This window comes from Tyto alba, unplaced genomic scaffold (assembly GCF_018691265.1).
Source record: "Tyto alba isolate M040663 unplaced genomic scaffold, T.alba_DEE_v4.0 Super-Scaffold_40, whole genome shotgun sequence".
Taxonomy (NCBI): domain Eukaryota; kingdom Metazoa; phylum Chordata; class Aves; order Strigiformes; family Tytonidae; genus Tyto; species Tyto alba.
The window spans coordinates 17,193,433-17,216,815 of NW_024881316.1; the positions used below are offsets into that span (position 1 = coordinate 17,193,433).

At 39.2% G+C, this 23,383-nt stretch overlaps 1 protein-coding gene across 2 annotated transcripts in view; it reads right to left on the reverse strand.

The window, feature by feature from the left end:
- Nucleotides 1-2,154: 2,154 nt before the first annotated feature.
- KCNQ5 (potassium voltage-gated channel subfamily Q member 5) overlaps nt 2,155-23,383 on the reverse strand; it is a 286,586-nt gene continuing 265,357 nt past the window's right edge. Inside the window, exons 10-14 of one of the 2 annotated variants that reach the window (XM_042803308.1) lie at nt 22,623-22,634; nt 13,676-13,774; nt 5,751-5,882; nt 4,704-4,830; nt 2,155-4,303 (exon numbers count right to left, since the gene is read on the reverse strand). In XM_042803308.1, the coding sequence (XP_042659242.1) occupies nt 3,362-4,303; nt 4,704-4,830; nt 5,751-5,882; nt 13,676-13,774; nt 22,623-22,634 (1,312 nt within the window). In that variant the 3' untranslated portion in view covers nt 2,155-3,361. Of the gene's footprint in view, nt 4,304-4,703; nt 4,831-5,750; nt 5,883-13,675; nt 13,785-22,622; nt 22,635-23,383 lie in introns of both variants that reach the window. The other variant, XM_042803307.1, reaches the window with a different exon arrangement.

Consider the following 23,383-nt stretch of genomic DNA (forward strand, 5'->3'; position numbering starts at 1 on the left):
ATAAGAATCATCAAAACTATTCTTTTCAGTTCTCTCTTCAATCAGATACAAGAAACATGCTGATCAGAAAACAGTTATTTGGATAAGGCTTAATTCCTGAAGCTCTTACATAAGTTCAGATTCTCTCTTCAACAATCCTTAGGTGGATTGTAAAACAGAAAAAGAATTGTCCTTTGTCCCTGCTCATGGAAAATTCTTATTAGCTGTCATGAGCTGGACTTTAACAAGCAGCTCAGGACAAGACTTGAAAAGCCAGACAGGTCCTCCTTTTGTGAAACCAATGAATGACTGTCAGTCATGACACTGTCTTTTAAAGAGAGAGCATAGAAACAGGAAACTCCTCATGAGGAAATATGAGCAAAGCTTATAAAAATCCAAACAAACAATTCTTCCTCTCCAGAATTTCATATATTCACTACTCTTTCTATTTTCTATCAATATTATGTTAAAAAATTCCTATATGATAAGACTTGCAGCTACAAAAATAATAATGGTGAGCATAAAAGAAAAAAAATTAGGATTTTAAACCATAATTTGAAAAGATACTATCTTCTGGATTTATTAGTACTTTGTAAAGACATTAACATTTTCATACATAATTTATAGAACTCATTCTTTTGTGCACAAAATTGTATTAAATAAATTAACTTAAAATTAGAAGGACTCAAGCATGTCATTTAAGGCAAAAATACCAAGTTTCCGTGAGATAAATTATCAGCAAAACCCAAGGCCCTGTTTCTGTGTGGAATCGGAACAGGCAGGGCCAATGCTCAGTTCTCCCACTGACGCCTTCCAGGCTCAGTGGGGGTGCAGCCATCTGCTCATGCAGATGAAGGTGGAAGAGTGGTGTCCAATTCATGATGCCTTGATTTTTCAATCTCATCAAGGAGGGGAAGGGAGTTTCATTACTGACACGGTTGCCATGTGCCCCGTCTCTTGCTCCTTAACTGAACCTAAGTGCAGGTTTATGCTTAGGCCAGCAGGAGGCTTTATATGAAAGGTAAGCAAGGCACCATAAACAGTCAGGAAAAAAGAAAGAAAAGCTTAAAAACGCCTTGTTAGTTTTTCAGTTTTGGATAGTACTTGAAACTTACAGATCCATCTGGGTAAACTGCAGACATTGAAATAAGTTAATAGTTAAATGAACTGAGATGTGGAAAAAACCCTATTTATCCTCACAAAACTACCGTTGCAATCAGGCTTTAGTATGATCAGACTGCACATAAAAGCAGGAAAGGCTGAATGTGGTAAATTATATGGCAAATCAGTGGTGAGGAAATTGTGCTTCAAGGTGTCTTTCAGGATTTAACAGCTGAAGTTTGCTCCGGCAAAAGCCATGGAACACAGTGTACCATCCGTGGACCCCATATAACGACACAATATATACACTCTACAGTTTGCATGTACTTTCACATAATAAGGTTGTCATGTAACATCCAGGAATACTTCTGTAAAGGAAATATGGAAGCAGAAATTACAATGGTTTCATAGTAAACAGAACAAGTCCTTCACAATACAATCTACAGCATTTAGCCACGGTTAAGACTGGAGTGACGTTTTTGATGCACATAGTAAGTTCCCAGGTCTGGGCCTTGAGAAAACACTGCCCTGAGTGAGCTGGCACTGGCACCCCCGTACATTCGGTGTTCCTGCTGCTGGAGGGAGGCTGAGCCCGAGTCGGGTTGTCTATAGGCCTGTGGTGCAGGTGGGGTATAAATCTGGGGGGGGGGGGCAACACACAGAAACCTCGTTCAGCTGGGAAGAGCGAAGGCCTGCTTAGGCTCTGCAAGGGATCTGCCAGCGGCAAAGCCGTGCTGGGGGCACTAACACTGCTCCTGTGTCTCAGCAGAAGTGGAGTGTAGGTTAGGATGAGAAAAAAAGAGGATGTATCAAGCAGGAATGCTCGGAATGATGTAGGCTTTGAATTTGAAAACTCTGGTATTAGCAGGAAGGAGTCTGAAGGTCCTTTCTTGGAGAGTTCACAAGAAATTACTTCAGTTGGGACACAATGCTGAGCTATAAGACTGTAAGAGTGTGACCACTTTCCCCTCTCTCCTCCTCCCCTTTTACTTAAAAAGCAAGCAAGCAAAAGCAAACAAAAATCCCTTGCCTTCACTTTTTTTTCTTTTTTTTTTTTTCTTTTTTTTTTTTTTTTTTCTGTTAAGGTGGTCTTCCCTAATTCTATTTCCATTTCTGATTGCCTACATGGCTTTTATTTTGGAAATAGCACTCAATATCTGTGACTGACAGGCTGGATTTTAAAAAAAAATATATCTTTTTGCTTCTTTACTTTCATTCTTTTATTTTCTGGGATCATTTCCCTTCCTGCCCATCTACACTGATTTTCTTTTTTTTTTTTTTTTTTCATTGACTGTGTTGTCTTTCTCTCTTCCCTGTTCTGTCCTCTTTAGTTTCACTCTGTACTTCAGTTCCTCATTTTCCCTTTTTTCCTAGCCTTATGTAGTCCTGTCATGGTATCAGGTTGGGACTGCAAGGAAAATCGTCAAAATTTCCACAGAGGGAAATATTGCTTCTACAACAAAGGCAGCGCCTGCTTCCTTCCCTTGCCTACTGCTGCCAAAATGTTTCTGATTCACAAGATAGCTCCTCAATGAGACTGGAAGAAGATATCCCCTTGAATTTTTAGTGCAGTCACCCAGGTTATCCACTTCTGAGGCCAGCCCCAATCCTTAAAATACAAACTTTTCATAGCAAAATAATGTTCTTCTTATAAAGAACAATGTGATAGTGGTGTGTCAGGTACTTTTGCCACAACACTAAATCACCAAAAATCGGATGGATATTAATGTACTGTTTTTCAGAGTTAAAAATAACTGATTACTGATGAGCTAATGTGTGTATCTTGCAACTGGCAGCCATTTCTAATCCCATATTACTGGTTTCCTTGGTACCTTGCTAGCAGCTGTAGATAATTTTTTTTGTTGTAAACATAAACTATCATCTAAATCAGGACATTATATATATATATTTAATTAGTTCAGAAGCAAAGTGCTTTAAACCTCACAATTTTTACTTCTGCCCTGTAGAAACGGCACTAGGTCTAAATGCTCAAATTTTTGCTTTTTGATACATCCTGCAGCATTGGCTTTGTAGGCAACTCATTATTTAAACCTACGGTACTACATGAAAGGCTGCCGTACTGTAGGTGTAAATTTGAATGTCAGCCATCACTTAAACATGCATTTTCATGCAACTAGGAGATATGGGCTCATTCAACTGCTTTGCAGATTCATCCTGATTTTTGTGATTTAATCTTATTAAAAAGGCTTTCAAAACAGTTCATGCTATGATATGTATGACTAGAGGAATGACCCAGTCAATGAAGAAAGCCCACAAGCTGTTATTTAAGTTTGACGTGGAGCAGATTGAGTGCTTCTGTACCGTCCCCTGGCTTGCAGATGCTTTGAGATGATCTTGATATTCCAGTCCTTAGAGAGTCAGCAGAGAGAGTTGTTTCCACTAATGGGCGCGAGATGGCTTCAGTAGTCTCTGTTCCTGCCTCTGTCTCCAACTCTTCATCAGTTATAAATAATTTTGACTCCCTCCATTTGGAGTATACGTCTTGGCTACCTCTGGAACCACTGGAGTCACTGCCAGCAACCTGTACATTCAGTTCTTCTGTTGACTGTATAAGGTTTTGTACAGATAAAGATTTTCCTAAATCCATTTGCACCACAGGTTTAACTGAGAGCAAAGGTTCCCCTTCTGTATCCAGACTTTTTCTCCATGTGAGATCCTTCGTTGCACTGGACTGTGCAACTTGTCCATTATCCTTTGATGCAACAAGGCAAGCGGTGACATCAGAAATATTTTCCTGTGTGGTCACAGGAATAATATGAACAGGCTCAGGCCTATTGATATGCTTCATTGATGAGAAAGGTGGTATTTGTAATGTCGTTGGAGTTGCTGGCTTAGTTGCCTGGTTTATTTGGTTTGATGTATTATTAACTGTTGCAGGTCCATCGTTTGGCACTTGCGTTGCTTGACTATGCATAGCTGGACTAAAAGCATAGTAAGCCTGACTGCTAAATTCATTTGGTGTCAGTATAAGCTGTAGGCCACGAGGCAGATTGGCACTAGCAGATCTGGATACACATCCACTAATTTGTGCAGAGTTAGGCAAATCTTTGCTGTCTGATGGACTCTGATAATCAGAAGTCTGCTCACACTCAAAAGCTGGCATTTGAAATGAAGCCAAAGGGAGCGCAGAAGCAGATCCTTTTCGCAAAACTTGTTGATAAATATCTAATAGACAGTCCAGTTTTGACTCAATGGATTGTACCTACAGGAGGAGAGGAGAAGGTTATCGTTAATGCCAAATACTAATTTAAAATATTTGGAACCCAAGCAAAGGGAGAATGTGGCTGCTGAAGGGAAAAATGGAAGGAGATTGGTATACGCTATTGACCCTTGAAAAATAATGTCAAAAGCCATGTAAATTTTTCATGAGCAAGCTGATAAAGTGGAAACAATTTAGTAACCTGTGATTTTTCCTTACTTACTTTTCTGTACATGGAAGACAGTAAAGGTAATACAATTCCTATCAACTTTATTTCAACATGTGAATGAAGCAAATATTAGAAAAAAAGTATTTTACCTGTTCAGCCTTTGAAACTGGCAATAAAACACAAAAAAGGCATAAGCAAGAGAGCAAGACAAAGCGACACAGATAATTACTCTACCTGTTTCTCCACCTTCACTACACGCCCTAACATACTGAGGTCATCAGTTGTCTCATTCTCTGCAGGATTCTTCTCTCTGCCTCTTTTATCTGCAGTGATTTGTCCTTTCCCAAGAATTTGGTCCACGCTGTAAGAGAAACCAAAAGCTGCTGTGATTCCTGAAAATGGTGATGATATGGAAGTGTTCGCTATATCTGTACGCTAAAAACTAAAATCCCAGTACTTCAGAAAATCACTTGAGAAAGAAGACAAAATTTTATTAATCGAGAAGAAGAAAAAAAGAAAAAAAAAAGACTGATTTTTGAGCATTTGAGACTGCTTTTCTTTTCTGTTGGCACTAACTGGGGGCTACAACTTAGCCATTATCTGGGACAGCCAGGGCTAGACTTGCTGAGAGGGGGAGGGAGGAGATGGCCTCTCCAGCAGCTTGATGTTATGGAGGAACAGACATACCACTGCCACCCTCAGCTGTCCTGTCCCAACAGCAGTATCGAGTCCTGCGAGAGTTGTCAGTGTGAAGCAGGAATCTCAGCTCTGATGCTGGTAACGATACACATGATGCAATGTTGGGGGTTTGGGGGGGTTGATTTTGTTTGTTTGTTTTTTTTTTTATTATTATTGCTGGGAAGCTAGAACATAAAAACTACATACATACTACATTACCAGTAGTTCCCAATTTCTTTTATGTGAAAAGAGAAAGTCTGGGATGGGAGAAAGGCAGTTCTCAATGTTGATTTCATTCTTTTGGCAACCTCCTGAACTAAATTCCTTGTTTATGAATGAACTTTACAGATAAAGGATTACCTTTTCTATTGTTCAGGCTTCCAATTTCTGGGGATGTTTTAGATATATGTTTTTTTTTGTTTGTTTTTACCCACAATGTAATTTCTGGTTCAGCTCTAGTCACAGAAGGAGGCTGGGCTGGAGCATGGATGGCAATTTGTACCCAAATATAACACAGAAATGTTAAATGTTACCAATATTCTTTATACAGTGAATGACATAACATAAGATGATTGTGCAGAGCAGAAATTATTCTTTCCTTACCGTGACTGAAGACTCTTAATCCTGCATAACATGTCTAGATGACCTGCTGAATACTGTTCAATGACATCTTTGACATCATATGGACGAAGTGTTTCCTTAAACTTTCTCTTTGCAACATGAAATTTCATAATTCTGTGGGGAAAAAGCATTTCACAGATTAATCTTCAACAGTTGGGAAACAATACAATATATTCCACTGACAAAATTTGACAGCTAATTTCTAAATGGAAGGTATCTTCAATATAGCTTGTGCAAGTGAACTTTTCCTTTTACACAATTGTTTTTATAAGTACAAATGCGTTGCAGTTATCCCTTTGAATTGTAATTCAAGAGAGATCAGGTAATGCTATTTTAGAGTGCAGAGCTTGTTTAGTTTGTCAGTATACACCTATTTGGCTTCTTTATGCTAGGTGCCTGACACGAAAGGTACTGAGGTACGTGCTTAACTTAAACCTGGGATTAGTCCCACTGACTTGAGGGGGATACCCTGTAAACTACATATGTGCTTAAGCTACTTCTGTCCTTGATAGAGGAAAAATTTCTCTAACAAATCAATTACACAAACAGAAATAATAGCATATTTCTGGTGCTTATTTTCTTTGCTTTATATTTTGTAAAAAAATGTGAATTTATGCACCCAATTAATTTGTCATCAATTTTTTACTTTTAATTAACATTCAGGCCTAAGTTAGTTTTGGTTTTGGTTTTTTTTTTTTTTTTTTTTTTTAATTTATTTTGCTGACTTAAGATCAAACTTTGCAGGCTAAAGAGAAGTTTCCATATTTGTTCCATACTGAAATCTATGGGAATTATTGTTTAATTAGCATTGGTGATTTTTTTTCCTTGAATTTTACTGCAGAATAGTAAGTATCAGATAACAGTAGATGTCCAAAACTGATGAATGGCATATGTTTATGTGAGACTTCCACAAGTTTCTGTGATGCTTATGTGAATATGTGCTGTCCACTGTGTAGCTCTTCTTAGAATGAAAAGCTTGATATTAAATTACAAATTTTAAATAATAGAAATGACAAATTTGGAAAGTAAATGTCAGTAAACCAGTTTTCCAGGTTAGCTGGTAAAACCTGCAGTTCTCCTTGGTTTACATGAGGACTGCAGAAGAGAGAACTGTGCAAGATCTGGGAGAGAAGCCGAGGGGTCAGGTGTGTTGGCCATTCTGGTCTGTGTTACAGAGCTTATGAATCTCCATTAGGGCCAAACTGCTGATATTTGCTATCTATTGCAATTAAAAAAGCAGAGACAGTAAATTGGTATCCTATTCCATATGCCAATATTTCATGCTAATATATTCCCTCTGTGTTTACTATGATACGTATTTAGCAGCTGTAAGATAATGAATTATAATAAAATGGCTCTCATTCTGTGATAAAAGTAGATTAGTAGTGTTTTAATAGAGTTTAGGAAAACCATACTTTGTATAGTTAGGACAGACATTATGATAATAGTTATGTTGAGTCAGATTAATAGAATATAGTGATCCTCTACTGATTTCTGTATCATACATAAATGTTCTGCCAAACAATATGAGCCTTTTCCCACAGTGCTTAGGTTGTTGATATTTCCCATTCTGGTAACTTCCAGTTAAAAATTAGATCTCCAGGAAGTTTCAAATATGTCAGATGATGCACTTTCCTCTTTTCCATTGTCAGCCAGTTCTACTGACTAATGGCTTTCCGCATCTTTTGTAATCTGAAGGCATCTGAAGCTGGATGTAGAGTTTTTTTTTTTTTTTTCTTTTAGCTGTCAAATGGTGCCAAGATGTCCAGTTCATAATAGTCTGACAGCACAGACAATCTCCTGGAATCTAGTTCTTATTCAGATTGCAAAGAGTAAATGATGTGGCTGACATACAAGAAACTATCATTCTTTTGTTATTATTCTCTCTGTTTTGGTGGTCACAATTTATTACTTCATGCTTTTGATAAAGTAAAAATATGAAACTCTATTAGAACAGCAGAGCCAGAGGATTAATAGCATAATTGAAGATGTCTGAATTTGCCACAGCTGGATGATCTTACAAGAGAAGAGACAGAAGACTGATTTTTATTAACAGTCATAGAAGCTTCTTAATCAATGTGCACAAAAGTTTTCATTACTGCTTTGCAGCTTTATAACAGGTTTTTCGTTATCAAGGCAGTTTGTTCATACGTTTCAGAAGTCAAACACAGGATTGAAAGCGTCACAGCTATATCAGTGAGGTGTAACTGTACTATTTCTGGTTTAGGTATTAGCTCATGTGATGCCATCTTAATTAACTTCAGCAGGGTTTGTTCCAAACCCATATTGCTCACTTCTTTTTGCTTCAAATATATCAACTGCATGTGCAGAAAACGTTAGGGTTATAAAAGACTGGCATTTTAAATGCCTGCAAGTTAATTAAGAAACAGAAAACCTGAATTCTTTCAGTGATGGATCCTAGCAACTGCTGTTCTGTTATCAAATTTAGTTGATTCTCCATACTTACTTACTGTCAATTTTAAAAACTCGGTTGGCTTTCTATATCTGAAATAACTACATAATTGAGCTTGATAGTCTTGAGCATCGATCCTGAAAGATTATTACAACTATATAGAGCGTATCCAAAAATAGTGAACAAAAAAGCCTTTGAGCTTCCTTCATTTGTGCTCCTAGAATAAAAAGTTGCCTATTCTGGTGTGCTGCTGTCTGATGAAGACGAAGGATTCAGTTATGCGGGCACAGGTAGGTAACCTACCAGTACAATAAAGGGAAAAGGAGCACAAAGTTACTCATAGCCCAAATATTTGAAGCACCAGCTCTTAACGCAAACAGGTGGAACTGGGCAAACTGCAGCTCCGTCTGTCTTTCCTAGTTGTACCACACGGGGGCAAGCAAGACTCATCAGAAACTAGACTGAGTGCCCGCAGGCAATACTGAACTGATAGTACTGACCAACCAGCAGCAATTGAAAGTAAGAATTAACCCAAAACAACAAAACTGTATAGTCCCCACGACTTTTTAAAACATTATTTGTATTTTTAAATCGCTGTGTGCAATGTAGCAAGGTGGTGTTTTATAACTCAGATCTAATGTGAGAGACAATACACAGTTGTAAACCTACCCAAATCACAAGTGTGACAATTTTCTGGTGAGAATTAGCCATAACAAGTAGCCTGTTTTCAATGATGCATCCAGAGGAGAGCAGAAAAAAAGTCTTCTGTGTTGAATTGGACCAACATATGAAAGTGCTTTGTAGTTAACACCTAAACCGCAGGTCCCACTAATCTTTACATGCCCTGGTAATTTGTAGAAAGTTACAGGTCCAACACCAACTTTTGTCTTATTGACCTCTAGCAGCCAAAAGCGGCTTCCATTTCATTTAATGGTTGTCAAACGCAGGATCAGCACTGATCTAGAATTACAGTGTTTTCTGAACCTGCAGGTTGCATATCTTTTCTGGCATTGCATTTCCATTTCCATTCATGTTGCCCCTTCCAGTATTAAAAGCTATTCTGCTTGTCATTAGTGCACTTTACTGAGACCAGCACCGAGTCAGAACATCTCTAGTCCTCTGTGCAGCCCTGTCGTACTTGTGTTATTTTTTTAAGCCCGTGTCTTGTCACTACCTCAGGAAGAAGTAGAGCTTCATTCTACTGGGATTCAAGTAAACTCATAGATGGTTACTGCCTTGAATATTAAAAGACAGGCAGGATGATTTACCCACAGCTAGATGAGGTTGTTTGCTCACTTACTACATCAGGAAAGTAGCTGCACACAGATCTAGTCATGATGGTTCCTCCGTCTCTCTACCCTTACCTTGACAAAAAACACTTCTTGCTGGTAAGATGCAACATGCAGAATAGATCAGAATCTGATATAGAGAGGCCAACAGACAAAGGTGGTTGAGAGATAGTTCCACTATGTGTGGGGTGAGTGGGCCAAAATTGCCTCCTCTCTCGGGTCATGACCTGGATAACTCATCCCCTAGGAGCCAGAGACATTGTTTTCCCCCAAGCACAGTGCTGTTGTAGCCAAAGACACATCTAAGAGCCTTTCCTAGACTCTAAAGACCATCTGGGCAGAAAATATACAATGTGTTGGGATTTAAAAGAAATAGAGGATTCTGAAAGACCACTACTGAACAAATTCATAATGGCTACAAAAAATACGTCTTATAGTTGTAGCAGAAACATTTCAAAGACTGAACATAACTAGTAAATTATATTTTCCTTCTTTGGCTATTAAATATGTATGACTATTCAACTATACAGCTTATCAGCTCAAGAATTCTCAATTTCATTATGTTTAGATACATTTAGTATTATTGTTATTATTTCTTATTAACAACAAATGAAAACATATCTATGCAATCACTAGAGTTTAAGAGAAAAAAGACATCTTAGGTCAGCAAGTTCATCTTCCTGCCATTGCAGTTATTTCCTATTACACATTTATTTATGCTTCTCAAATCTAATTTTATATTCTGTAAATAGTAAAATAATTCCATCATTTCCATTGTGGAGAGTATTACAGAATTTAGTGTCTCTTGCTATGAAAAATAATCAGAGATACTGCAATATATGGAAACAAGGTGTCCTCATCTTCTTTTTAGTCTCTTTTATATGCATTCATCATTGTGAACAAACAGAGCTGGAAAATGCAATGGTTTTTGTTAGTCTTCAGGAACTCTGCAGGATATTAATGGCTTTTTGTTCACGACAAGACTAGGGCCAGTTGAGTAGTGCTACAAAACCTGCTGGCACAAAAGCTCGGTGTACCGTGCTAGCCAGAACTGCTTTCTGCACTGCTCTGATCCCAGCCAGAGGCTGTGGAGGAGCAGGACTGATCCTGGCCTGGCCCAAGGCATGCTGCGGAGCACACCGTGTTTCACCACACTACCCATCTGTTCCCTGCTCACCTAACATCACGCAAATGCATCGAGCAGCTTTTCCTTACTTTCCCTACTGCCTCAGTTGATATTTCCTGACAGGGAGTTTGTAGTAAAGGGGGAGTGGAGGGGGCAGCACAAGAGATGGGCTGTGGAAGACTCAGCTTGGGGGGCTTCGAGAAGAGGCTGACAGCTTTGACATGTTACCAGACAGGTCTGCCCAGTGGGTGTTCAATATGACTGGTTGCGAGTCCTATCTTTGGAAAGGGCCAATACGTTAAGAACTTTTTCAGGAAAGGGCTGTTTTCTTCATCTCCTGTTTTGACCATTTCAAAATGAAAGTTTGGGGGGTTGTTTGCTTAAAATCAAAAAGTTGTTTTTAAGAATAAAGTAGTCCTGGAAAAAATGTAAGTAAGCAAGGTCAAAACTGAAGCAGTACACTTTGAAATTACCAAAAGGAAAGATTATAAATAAACCATTTTTTGTCTTTTGCAGTTTCAAGGCTGTCCAACCGGAGACTAATCAGTATATTCTAGGCTCCTTTCACAGAAAAAAAAAGCCAGTTCTTTCTGATGACAAAACTGAGAGAGGCTCTACCACTGTAAACCTACAGGCATGAATTAATTCTGCTAATTTCATTTTTTCCCCCTGAACAAAAGGACCATTTGTATAATTGTAAAACAATTTGTACCCAGCTCTAAGCAGGAAAAAATAATTACTCTCCCTTAGTGCAATTTTTCAAGGTGATTTATCCAGAATGGATTCAACTGTGTGTGCTTATATTTGGGGTCTTTTCCATAGTGTCTCATGAAGCTATGCAAGTGCCTTCTGTTTTCTTCTTCTCCTGTATACCAGCATGAAAGGAAAAACAGCCTTTACCCTCCCCCTTCGCCTTTGCAATTCAAAGCCGTGGCTAAAAACAAACTTCAAAATGAGGCACAAAGTTTCCATATAGGCAGATGTTATCATCTTGAAATTCTACAGTTACTATATAGCGTCTCAGATCCTTCTTCAGATGTTTGCATAGATCCCATTGTAGTCAGGTAACAGATACTCTGAATAATCAGAAAGAGGAGTATCAGCTACCTGATGAACTGAATTATCAGTCTCTTGATTTTGAGAGATTAAGGTATAGCATTTAACAGAAGTCTGAAGATCATGGAATATTACTGCTTTACAGTTCTCAAACAAAGGTGTGTTTCTGAAGCAAGATGCATGTGCTGCTTTTAATCTAGTGGAACACTGACATTTTCAGGGAGAGATGGGAGAGAGTTGTGGCTAACTGAGTCCAAGCGGAGATGCAAAATTCTTATTCTCAAACTCAGTGGTGAAAGGAATTGAGTTTGGGTAAGCTAAATGTGCAGGGAAGAAGTTGGAGATAATTTAAAAAGTTGTCTCTTATCAGTTAAATAGTGTATTTTTGAAATGATCAAGCTATTGCATCTTTGCTCCTCTCATTAGAAATTTTTTGTGGATGGTACTGTGGAGAAAGTTTGTCAACTATGTCCTTCACATCTGGTTACTTTCCATTTGAGCTGATAATTTCCAAGAGAGCCAAGCACAGATGCAAGTGTTTGAACAATCCAGTAGTGCCTCTGAAAACAAAAGCTCCATGAATTTAGTATTCAAATGTCAAGTTGATCTTAAGGAATTTGGACAGTATTAAGAATAAGATGACTGTTGGTATCACTTGCCAGTACAGTGGCAAGGTGCACTTGGAGCCAAGAATCCACCAGTCTGTTTAAAATGCAACATCACAGACAAGGATCTTTGGCACCAGAGCCAACAGGCTATGCTGATTATTCCTACTTTGAGCATTTTCCATTTGAAGGAACAGGCTTGCCTTGTAGGTGGGTGTCCACTGTGTAGAAGGATTTCTGTCACCTGCTGAAACATTGCTGGCAAGAGATGGTTCTCAGCGGTGACATTTGAGTTGCCAGTTGCAGTGGCTATGGACACGGACCTGGTATCTGACACGTCCTGTGAGGTCATTTCCAGGCAGGTTGGAAAAATGGTTGGAACAGATGTCTGCAAGTGATCTGTCAAGCTGCCTGTGCTAGTAGAAAAGTATTAGGAACAGCCCCTACTCACTACCTGTCTTCATTGGCAATCAGTGGAAAAAGGGTAAGGAAATACAAGCAGCCCATAGGTTATCACTGTATGAAATTATTTGATAAAGAGCTTGAGTTCTTTCTTCTCATAGTGCTGAGAAAACTCAGGTGAGAGTCTCCCTGCAGGAAAATATCATCTTTCCATAGGGTTTTGCAGAAATTCCCTGTGGCTGCTGCCTGCCTGCCTGCAAGAAGAGTGCTGGTCACTGATGTGACTGTGATGCAGAGCCAGTGGGGTGGCCCCCAGCAATAACCTCGGGTTTGCTGTCAGCAGAGAGGGAACGCCTGAGCTCTTTTTGCTTGCTCATGTACTCTTTATGGTGGGGATTTTGCCTGTCAGGATTTGCACTTCAAAATATTCAGGAAAATGAAGAGCCTTGGCAGTCTCAGGAGAGTGAATGTTAAGTTTAAGCTTTCAATACAGGTAATTTTATAAGTTTCAATGCAGTTTGCTAGTTTCTTGGAAAAGGAGACAAGTATTAGTTTTAAATTATTTGGGTTATATTTAGTTCAAAGGATAGTGGCAGGCAAGGCTTTGCACAGTTGAATGAATGTAATTATTCTGCTGTTACCAGAAGGAAGTTGCATTAAAAGCCATATGACAGTTTCAGGAATATAGGAATGCAATAAAACCCTAAACTTTTAAAGGAAATAACTTTTCCAGGCAAGGTGATACACATTCAGTAAAACTACATCATTTCTGAGTCAAATCATGTAACATTTTTAGACACTGAAAAGCTGATAACAGAACAGATAAAGTATTTTAACTTTTACTTAAAATGCTGATGAAAAGGAAGCATAAATAAACTATATTAGCATTAGTTATGTAACAAATATAGCCATGTAGTAAGTTCAGCTAACTACAATTTTATTAATTGACATGCAGTTAATTAGTTTCTCAATTAAAAAAATCTCAAATATTTATTCATTCAGTATTTTTTACTTACCTGATTGCTCTGATAACAGTTTTAAGAGCAGGGGTGAGATCTTCTACTGACACATCACACTGGCACCCTTTATCATCATAAACATCATCTGTTCCAAGGCTAGTGTCAGCTGCAAAATACAAAATCAGACTAAACAAGCAGCATTTAAAAATCTCTTCCTTAGTGTTTTCTAACCGCCTACACAGTGGTTCTGGAAAAATAAGGACCATAAATCAAATAAGACAGAGCTTCATCAGTTTACGAACTGTATGATGCACTTGTGTGTGTCTATGCTTCTGTCATAAAAGGCCTGGGTAGTTCCCGGTGTAAATAATAAAAGTTAGAAAGGAAGAAAGCCCTGTTATTTTTCAAACAAATAAATAGTTAATTACCAGTATGTCTATTCCTGACGTCTCATCGTTTTTCATCACATTCTGTGTCTTAACAGAAAGTGGTGAGTTAACAGATGTAATGGCAGAATCAAAAGATGCTGAAGTTATATTAAATTGTTATTTTTTTACCAGTATGGATCAACTTGACATTGAAGAAAAAGGAGAGGTTCCATTTCATTTAATGAAGAGGCTGTGGAATGATCCAACGCTTTATTACAGGTGAAAATAAATTAAGTACCTTTTTACCGGAAATGAAGAATGACATCCATCATGGTTCAATTGCCACCTTAAACCTCAGAGTCATGTAGATAGTGCTGCTGTCCTTTGCAATAGAAGCTTAAGACAAATTATTGTATTTATTTGCCTGAAAAAAATGGATCCTTTTCCAATTCCTACCACCGCCTCTGCAGAGTTACCATTTGAGAATCAGCTAGAAATCTCTGATGTGCCCAGTGTGCCTCAATACACAAAGAAAACAGGGACTGACCAAGAAGGATTACAAACTTAAAATGCACTGGAATGGGAATGGAGGAGCAAGGAGGGCAGGGTCAGTGGGTGCCTGCACATCATATAAGTCTCAAAGGCACGTGCAGTAAAGGGAAACTCCCGAGGGTAGGTGTTTTTTCCTCCCAAACTATCATTCTTCAACTGCATAAAGTCCAAGTGCCTAGGTGAAGAATTTCACCCAAGGTCAGTGTATTTCAACATCTAATTATCTCTGCTTCATGAGGAAGAGAGTGTAAAATGAGAGTGACATGGAACAGAGAAAAAAGGATGGGATTCAGTAACCCTCAGTAACAAAGGAGATTTCTTCCCAGTCCTATGTCCCTGCCTACATTCATGCTGCTACTTAAAACATAGGCTTACTCATCCAGAAGTGTTGCAAGTAAACCATTTCAGGGGCTTCTATTATAAGCAGATTTGAAGTGCAGTCAGACACAAATGATTGCAGGTCATTTTTTGCAAGTTGCTTTTTCAGAAAGACTGTAAATTAAAGATGAAAAATATTCTTTGTCAGTCAGAAGTGCCTGGAAATTTCATGGTACCTTTTAAATCTAATAGGAATGCTATCTTGGCATAAACAGCATTGTACTAGGCTGCATCTTTAGGAACTGGCATTGCTGCATGTTGTCTTTAATATTTAAGATTTAATATTTGTCCATAATAATTTATTTTGATGACTCTGGCTAGTTCATTAGAATGAACTCAAGAATATATTTTCTTTTTTGAGTGTTGCTGAACTGGTACATTCATGAGGAGCACCTCCTGTAGCTTTGAAGAGCGGGAGATTTTATCTTTGACAGATCAACTCAATACAGAAAGAAGGTTGGTTTATAGCCAAGTTATTATGTTTAAGTACACATGAAACAATCAAGTGCAACCTTAAAATAGGTTTTACATTGTAAAAGTGAAATTTTCATACAAAACTTTGAAATTTCCCATTATATGCTATCATTGTAAGTTGTGCCTACAATGATGACAGGAGTGCTTTTTTTCTCACACACTTTCATGATCTTTGCAACTGACTCGGCTTATCTTATTGATAAAATATATATGTCTCTCCACCTGTCCTGCCTAACTAACATTTGGATCCCTGCCCAGAAATGTGATTAGCTAAAATAAACCATGTAGTTAATCTGATAGGTATATACACTACCTAAAACACCCTCTCTGAAGGTGCTAACACTAACTTTCCAGGTGTCATGTCTGATCAGCCTCTTCAGTTACTTCTCCCAGTGCTGAAATCTCCCAGCTCATTTCTAAGTGCCATGCTAAAACCAGTGCTTTTTATGCTACTGGTATTTCCAGTGACTCTCTAAGGTTTGACTGTACTCAGTTATGCCAGTATAAATCAGGAATAATTCTACTAAGGTCACAAGAGCTACAATCATGTAACCCCAGTGAAACAGAAGACTCCAACTTGAAAGTTTAAAATAAATATGTTTCTGAATGGTTCTCTCACTGATATGGTTCCCGGGTCCTTCGCCAAGTACAGTTTCATTAATAAAAGGGCTTCCTTAGCACAGTATATCTTTGCAGAACAGTTTTGAGAACAGTGTGGTGCGATTACAGTATTCCACGTTGCTCACATGTGGATACAAAAATCTTCAGACAGATGTTGGAAAATTCTTATAAATTTAATCCAGCTTTAAGAAGAGATACTGCTCCTAATATATCACTTTTTTTTTTTTTTAATATTCCCACTGACTTGAATTTCCTTCATTATGGCAGGCGCTTAGTACCACATGTTAATAAAACTTGTGAAAAGCTATAAACCTTGTTTGATTCATATGGGAAACATGCATGTTTCTTTAGAATACTGAGCAGACTTGGGAAAAAGTTTCGGAAAGGCATAGTAACAATTTGGAAGAAGAATTCCAGCTTAAAACACCACTGAAATCAAAGTTCACATTCTGATGAATTTTTCCAGTGGAAGCTCATGTTGTACACGACATAGTTATGAGGTGAGATGTATTGCTTCGGTCTCTCTCGAATTCATCCTCGAGGTCAGGGCTGTGTTGGGGTCAGTTTGGCCAGTTCAGCAGCTCCAGCTGTTAAAACACCCCTGCCAGTTCCCAGGCAGGGCTAAGCTACGTCCTCCGACAAGCCTCACTCCCAGCTGCTGCCTGCGCCCAGAGAGAGCCCTCTCCATCATGAATGGGGCAGGTAGACCCTCCGGTGCCAGCTCATGCCTAGCCCTGCACGCATCTGCTTCTTCGTCCTTCCTCATGCCCTTGGTCCGTGTCTCCTGCTCTCCTCTGGGGTGGCTGTGCAGGGTCCAAGTGGGCTCCACAAGGAACCTTCGGCAGCAGCTGCTCTGCAGGAACGAGGCCGCTCTGCCAGACCTTCCTGGGGATGGCGCTGGTCCTTCCTTCTCTCCAGGAGCCTCTACCACCAGCAAAACAGTCCTTTCATGTCTGCTGCTTGGGCAGCTCACCAGTCTGGCCTCAATGATGGCCAAAGTGTCTCTTAATACAGATTCAGACATATCCCTGCAAGTATCCCTAAGAAGGGGTGTCAGCCAGTTTGGCAACCCAGAAACAATTCCTCTTCTCTTCTACCGGCTACAATTCAGGATGTGTTTTGACCCTAAACATCAATCTGAAAAGTGTTTGTTTCACAACTGATGAGGCATCTGCCATTGTCTTACAATCTTTGTCATTATTTACTTTGGGCTACAAGTCTTGTCTTTGCCACTTTTTAATTTCTTCCTCTTTCTTCCTGAAGAGCAGTCTTTGATTTAATCACATCGCAAATCAGCAATTACCAAGTAATAGAAATGAGGCATGCACAAGTCATTAAAATCATCTTGATATTTCCCTGTCTGTCACAGTATTTATGCATTCTTCATGCAAACTCCAGTCATTTATGATCACCCAAATGAACGGGGGAAAAATTACACTGCTCTGAAACATTATGTCACCAACAAAAAATTTATGAGTTTGTAGCTGCATTTGATATGGCTTTGTGCAAAGATTATGTGCAAGGCTTGATTTATTATTTCTGTAAATATGTGTCCTTTCTTAGAAGTGTTTTCTGTTGTTTAATAACATGGTTTGGCATCAGGAAAACTGTGACACCCTTATAGCCCCATGCTTTCTGTGTCAGTAACATTCAAGTAAATATGTGCCTGTTTAACAGAATCAAAAAGATTTCGTACTCTTTGTTTTCTGGACACTGCCGTATGCTAGCAACAACAATCCATCATTAATAAGTGCATGTGCCAAGACCATGAATAGTCCTATGGAAGTGCTCCTAACATCATGACCAGTACAGTGATCCCAACATAGACCCTTTGACTTGTTTTTTAACAGCCTTTGAAAGCCCTGCTTAGGTCTTACTCTTACTGCGTAGGAGGTAGTTTGGGCTCTTCATGTGGGTGACCTAAATCATTCTGCTGAGGCTGAGTACCCACCTTCTAGACATGGCAAAACCTAAATGGGTGCCTGAAGTTGATAGTCTGCATATGACTGTCAAGTATTCATGTTATAGCACAGTGTTGTGTCAACTTGGTAAAAAAAAAGCACTGATTTGGAAAAGAAGCCTGTTTAGTTTTCATTGTAATGCCAGATTCAAGGTGAAAAATGGATGGTGGCCTCATTTTCACAGGTGCTGAGTCACATCAAGCCATTGTTTATAACTATCATTCAAAATCCAGAGTTCAACTTGGGAATTGAAGTCCAAGCGATCCACATGCAGCTCCACAGCCTGTTCCCCACCCCGCTCAGCAGCCACATCTGAGCGCAGAGCGGCTCTGGCTGCCCAGGGCAGCGGTGCAGGGCACCCCAACGTGACACGCTCATCTCCAAACTAATTTTCTGCGTGAGCGGCCAGAAGGAGAACAAGTGGAGAACTCAGTGCATCTAACTTCCAGGCAAGTAAAGTTAGACATAAATTCAAAGCTTTTGGAGGACAGATTGTCCCTGGGGGAGGTGCCGATACATGGGTCTGCTGCAGCAGGGGTGCCCAGGCAGCTGCTTTAGCATTAGATTCCAAACTGCCTTACCCTGAAATGGCTCCTGAGCTTAGATGTCCCCTCTTGTTCAAGAAGCAAGGCTGGCAGCTTAGTACTCTCATTATTCTGTTCTTCTAGCCCCTTTTTCAAGCAACATAGCACCCCTGTAATGCTGCTCTAGGTAATGCCTAGCATGCCTATAAGGTAGGTGCATTTCACTCAACTTTACACTGCCTTTGAAGTACTTCTCCCTGAGCATTTGCTGTAAGGAATTAGGGATTTGGCCTATATTCTCTAAACTGGAGATGTCCTGTATGTATTTTATAGTATTTCCACAAATGTTATAATGCACAGTATGTTTCACAAAACCTCAGTTACTTTTTTCCATCAAAAATTATTCTAAGAACAAACATCTTCATGGTTTATGTTTATACAGTTCATGCAATTTCCCTTTATCAAAATAAAATGTGTCTCAACCTAGTGCCTTTGTTTATATTTGTTTCATGAAACTTCTCACCTCTTCACAAGCTCCCATTATTTTCCTGTTTGTTAAAACATGAATACAAATTTCCTTCACTGCCCCTACAAGTGATTTTCTTTCAAGTTTTCCTTTGCTTTAAAACATCAACAAGCTGACTCTCTTTCAGTAAAGAGTTCACATAAATTGTTTTACTGTGATTGCTTGCTAAGCTCCATAGGAAAAATCAACTGAAAAAAGCAACACTAATTGGGATGGAACTTAATCACGTACTTAGTGATAAGATCACCCAAAGCTCCCTGAAAGAGGGAAAGGCAGTCCATGTTTACATGCTTTCCAGAGTAGAGGCTAGAAAAAGGAGGCCCAAGGGAGTGAATCATGTATTTATTTCCTTGATCTAGGAAAAAAAAAAAATACCCAAAACAAACGCTTTCTTCTAATCATGAAAGAAGGAAGGAGGCAGGACAAGTAAACTTCCATGACATGCTCTTCATGTTAGATACTTAATATTTATCTAGAAAATAACACAAAAATCCCTGGTAGTACACAACAGTACTCAAGTGGCAAAATTAAGAAAGAGGGAATAAGTATGACAACATTTGAAAACATTGTTTACAGGGAGCTTTTATGAAATGGTTGCCATTTCCATGTTGGAAAACAATTTCTCAGGAAAGGAAGGAAATTGGTGCCTCATGGAAAGAGGAGCACTTCTGCAGAGCTTGTAGGGGCTCCTTTTCACTCCTGCCCAACCTGAGCCTCTACCCTGCAGGCAGTACCTATGAGGAGGGCAGTAGTGCTGTACACATAGCCAGTCCTTTTCTCCTGAAAAAGGCAAAATTTTCCAGACATGGAAGAGAAAAGTATGTCAGAACTGGAACTCAGTAGCTGCAGTGCAGTATGAGCAGAATATCATAAAGAATATCCCTAGTGACATTTTGTATGTGAAAGCAGTTCTAAAAGAGCTCAGATTTGGCCAAAATGGAAGACGGGATTAGTAGAAAGTTTTTTACATATTCTGGGTATAATTATGTAGTCTCCTTTCTTTGTAAGTGCAATTTTTTAAGGTCAGAAACTTAATTTATATCAGTTATATAATGCAGGCAAGTTTCAAACATCTAAAATTCTAACATTCCATTCTAACAACTCTCAATTATCTTTAGTTATTATTTAACTTCTCAAAAATTTTCTGCACTGGCAATATTTCATGGAACAGCTCCCACTACTTAATTAAAAAGGAGTCCTTTTCATTTTGAATAATGATATGAAGAACCAGGAGACTTTCTAAAAACAATTAATTATATGCACAATAATTGTGCAGTTAAAATGGCTGATCTTATTATAAATAGTAGCACATTAGCCAGCAAGTTTAAATGGCCATGTGAGAACAGTAAGAAAGAAAAATGCTTTGTGACTCTAAAGGTGTGATTTTAGTGTATTTTTAGATACACATCTCTGTTATTTTATCTACACCGCGTACAAGAAGTTAAAACTGTAAAAGAAATTGCAGATATATATGATGATATCGGGAACTGCGGACTGAGGAGCTAAATGTCACACCTGAGTCTCCCTGCAAGACCTTGTAGCACACATCAGTTGAGATGATGTCTGATATTCCATAAGGTCTATAGAGGTCTTGAGCCCTGGGAGATTTCCAGGTCCTGTTTGAAGGAGGTGGTAGCCATGGTCAAAGGGAGAGAGGAGGATGGCAGCTTTAGATTCAGGTAGCCATGAGAGAGTCCTGAATTTTAAAGAGCCGTGAAGGATTTCCCCAACAACATTTTATAAAAATGAAAACATTCTTCAAATATTTCAAATTTGGTGCAAGTGGGTTACATGATGGTTGGGAAGCATTATGAATGTCCTCCCAAAATGACCTAACTCATTTGTTTACTCTTGACTGCAGATGAAGTTTTCTGAAATCCGTGCAAATCACACTTCTGCACAGTGGTCTGCTGCTGTCCTTCATGGACCTGAGCTTGCTAATCATTCACCTGTGACCACCAAGTAAGCACTCAGTCCAGCAAGCAATGGTGCAGAGCGGGTTCCTCAAGATTTATCATAGAGAGACTAAATTGTGGACTCACATGGCCAGGACCTTGGTTGGAATGAACTAAAATAATGCCTCAAAACCAATGGCCTGTACTTATTTACACAAAATGAAAAAATGTCTTAGAGCTTAGATCAGAATGCCAGGTCTTCCTAATTAGTTACAGTGATAATGGTAATGAATGAGACCTCTATCATCAAGTTAAACAATCACAAGAAAATAAATCTCCTGTCTAGCACAAATTGATATATTGCTAATAAACTGTCATTTAGTCTCATCATATGGGGTTTATACAAATTGAGCAGCTTTGTTTTGACATCATGCAGCTTCATTTTGAATCAGCAAATTTAAGCTAACTGAGATGTAAAAGCAATCAAACTAAGGACCTTTGCCCCATCAAGTGAACCTTATACAAGGTCAAGATGTTTGTGCTTCTGAAAGGAAAGCCTGTCATTTCTGTAATACATAAATTACGTGGTAGTAACTGAGGACATGGGAGCTGAAATGCACAATTGCATTCTTTCCATGGCTCTTATAATATACTCTACCCTGAGGATTTTGTGCAAGTACTCTGTAGGGAATGAAAGGCCAGAGGTCGCGTAAGCAGGGATGGTGCAAGAAATCAAATATTTCCTTAGAGAGTTCATTTTAATTAATCAAATGAAATATGTTTGTAATATCTCCAGTGATGAACACTTCTGATGTTTTATTCAAAAAGCCACACAATGTCTCTAGGTTACAGTAAAAGCACAATAACTCATGCAGAGGCTTAGAAGCATGGGATGGTGGAAAACAAGTATAATAGGGCATTTTTGTCCCTCACTGAGAACTGCATCCACAACATAATATCAGTTCATTACTTCAGCTGTGGTGGTGCAAGACTGGAGCATGGTTTAAGCAGAAAAGATTCTGTTCCTCAGAAAATGAGACAAGCAGAAAAAAAAAAACACAGCAGGAACACCAGTGTCTGCAAAGGAGAGATTGTGTGAGGTGAATCTCCATGGCTGGTTCTGCACTACATACAACAAGGGATGGGCACAGTGCCTTAAGCAATGGCACAAGATCACCTCTACTATTTAATTGCTTGCACAAACTCTGGCACGGGTTTGGCCCTTGCCAGTGGGTATCTCATGTGCCAGGGGCCATTCCCCATGGGCAGTTTGGCTGTGGTTTCCCTTGCTTTGGTGCAGGGACACTGCATGAGGAGACCTTGGGGCCAGAGGTGGCTCCTGGCTTATTTTGAGTACAGGTATGGGGGTGGCTGCATGCACCTCTGAGGTCAGGCAGCACCGTCACCCTTTGGGGGAGGCTTTTGCATGACCTTATACGATTCTTGTATCCTTTTAACAGTGCACTTTGTAAAGCTTCACTATTTACCATTCTTGATTGGTGAAGATTTCCCTTTGATCTGCTTGGTCCTGATAATTCACTTTTAGACTGATAGCAGGGATTGGAAATACAGTGTCCTGGCACCTTCATTAATTTGTGCAGGGTCTCCTCTTCAACAAGAGTTCGGGTGGTTGTGAGCCACATGCCACCAGAGACCAGACATGTATTTAAAATCATCTTATATAAGCCTTGGTTTTCAATTTCACTCCCTGGCACTGCTGTTAAATGCTCTAGAGAGCATCTGCTGTCATGCCACCAAAGACCTCTCGAGCCATCAAAGCTCTCTCAGGTTCGGATTCCATTTGCAAATGCACACATGTAGCTGAAATAATTGCTGCCGTTGCCAGGCCCACTTTGGCAATGGCAGTAAATGGTTTATAGGCAGTTTCAGAGGACTGTTTCTACCCATAAATAAAGTCATTTGTGCAACAGTTTTGGTTATACTGTTCTAAGGCTGCTATGCCAAAATCCTTTTGGGAGATACCTGTGGCCAGCTTAAGTGTTTTGCTTGCTGCCAAGAAGCTCTCCTTCTGTGGTTTTAATATGCAGTGAGGGAGTGTTAGTAAGCTTTTGTTACTGGCTAGCCTAAGAGGAAGGCTACTACATTTTCATGTTAGCCTCTTAGCCGCCTCCATAAGCTCCTGTCTGGATTAGAAACCTCCCTTTACAGGCCATTCTCGTTTTGCTAAAGTTTAGTTTTTCCAGCAGTCTTTTTCTGATAGTTTTGGCCCAGATTCCAACCATGTCTGTTATCAGAACTCAGTCAGCCATGCAAAGTTGCTATGTTGACTATGTGCTTTAGATCATCCTCGTACACTAACAATTTCTCTACCTTTCTTAACTCTCTACTTATACATTTGCTTCTTTGCTTTACTTTTACACAGAGTTCAGTGCACCTCGCCATTATAGCAAGGTAGTTCCTCCTCTACCTTTGTTAATAGAAAATAATTTACAACCCCAAATCCCA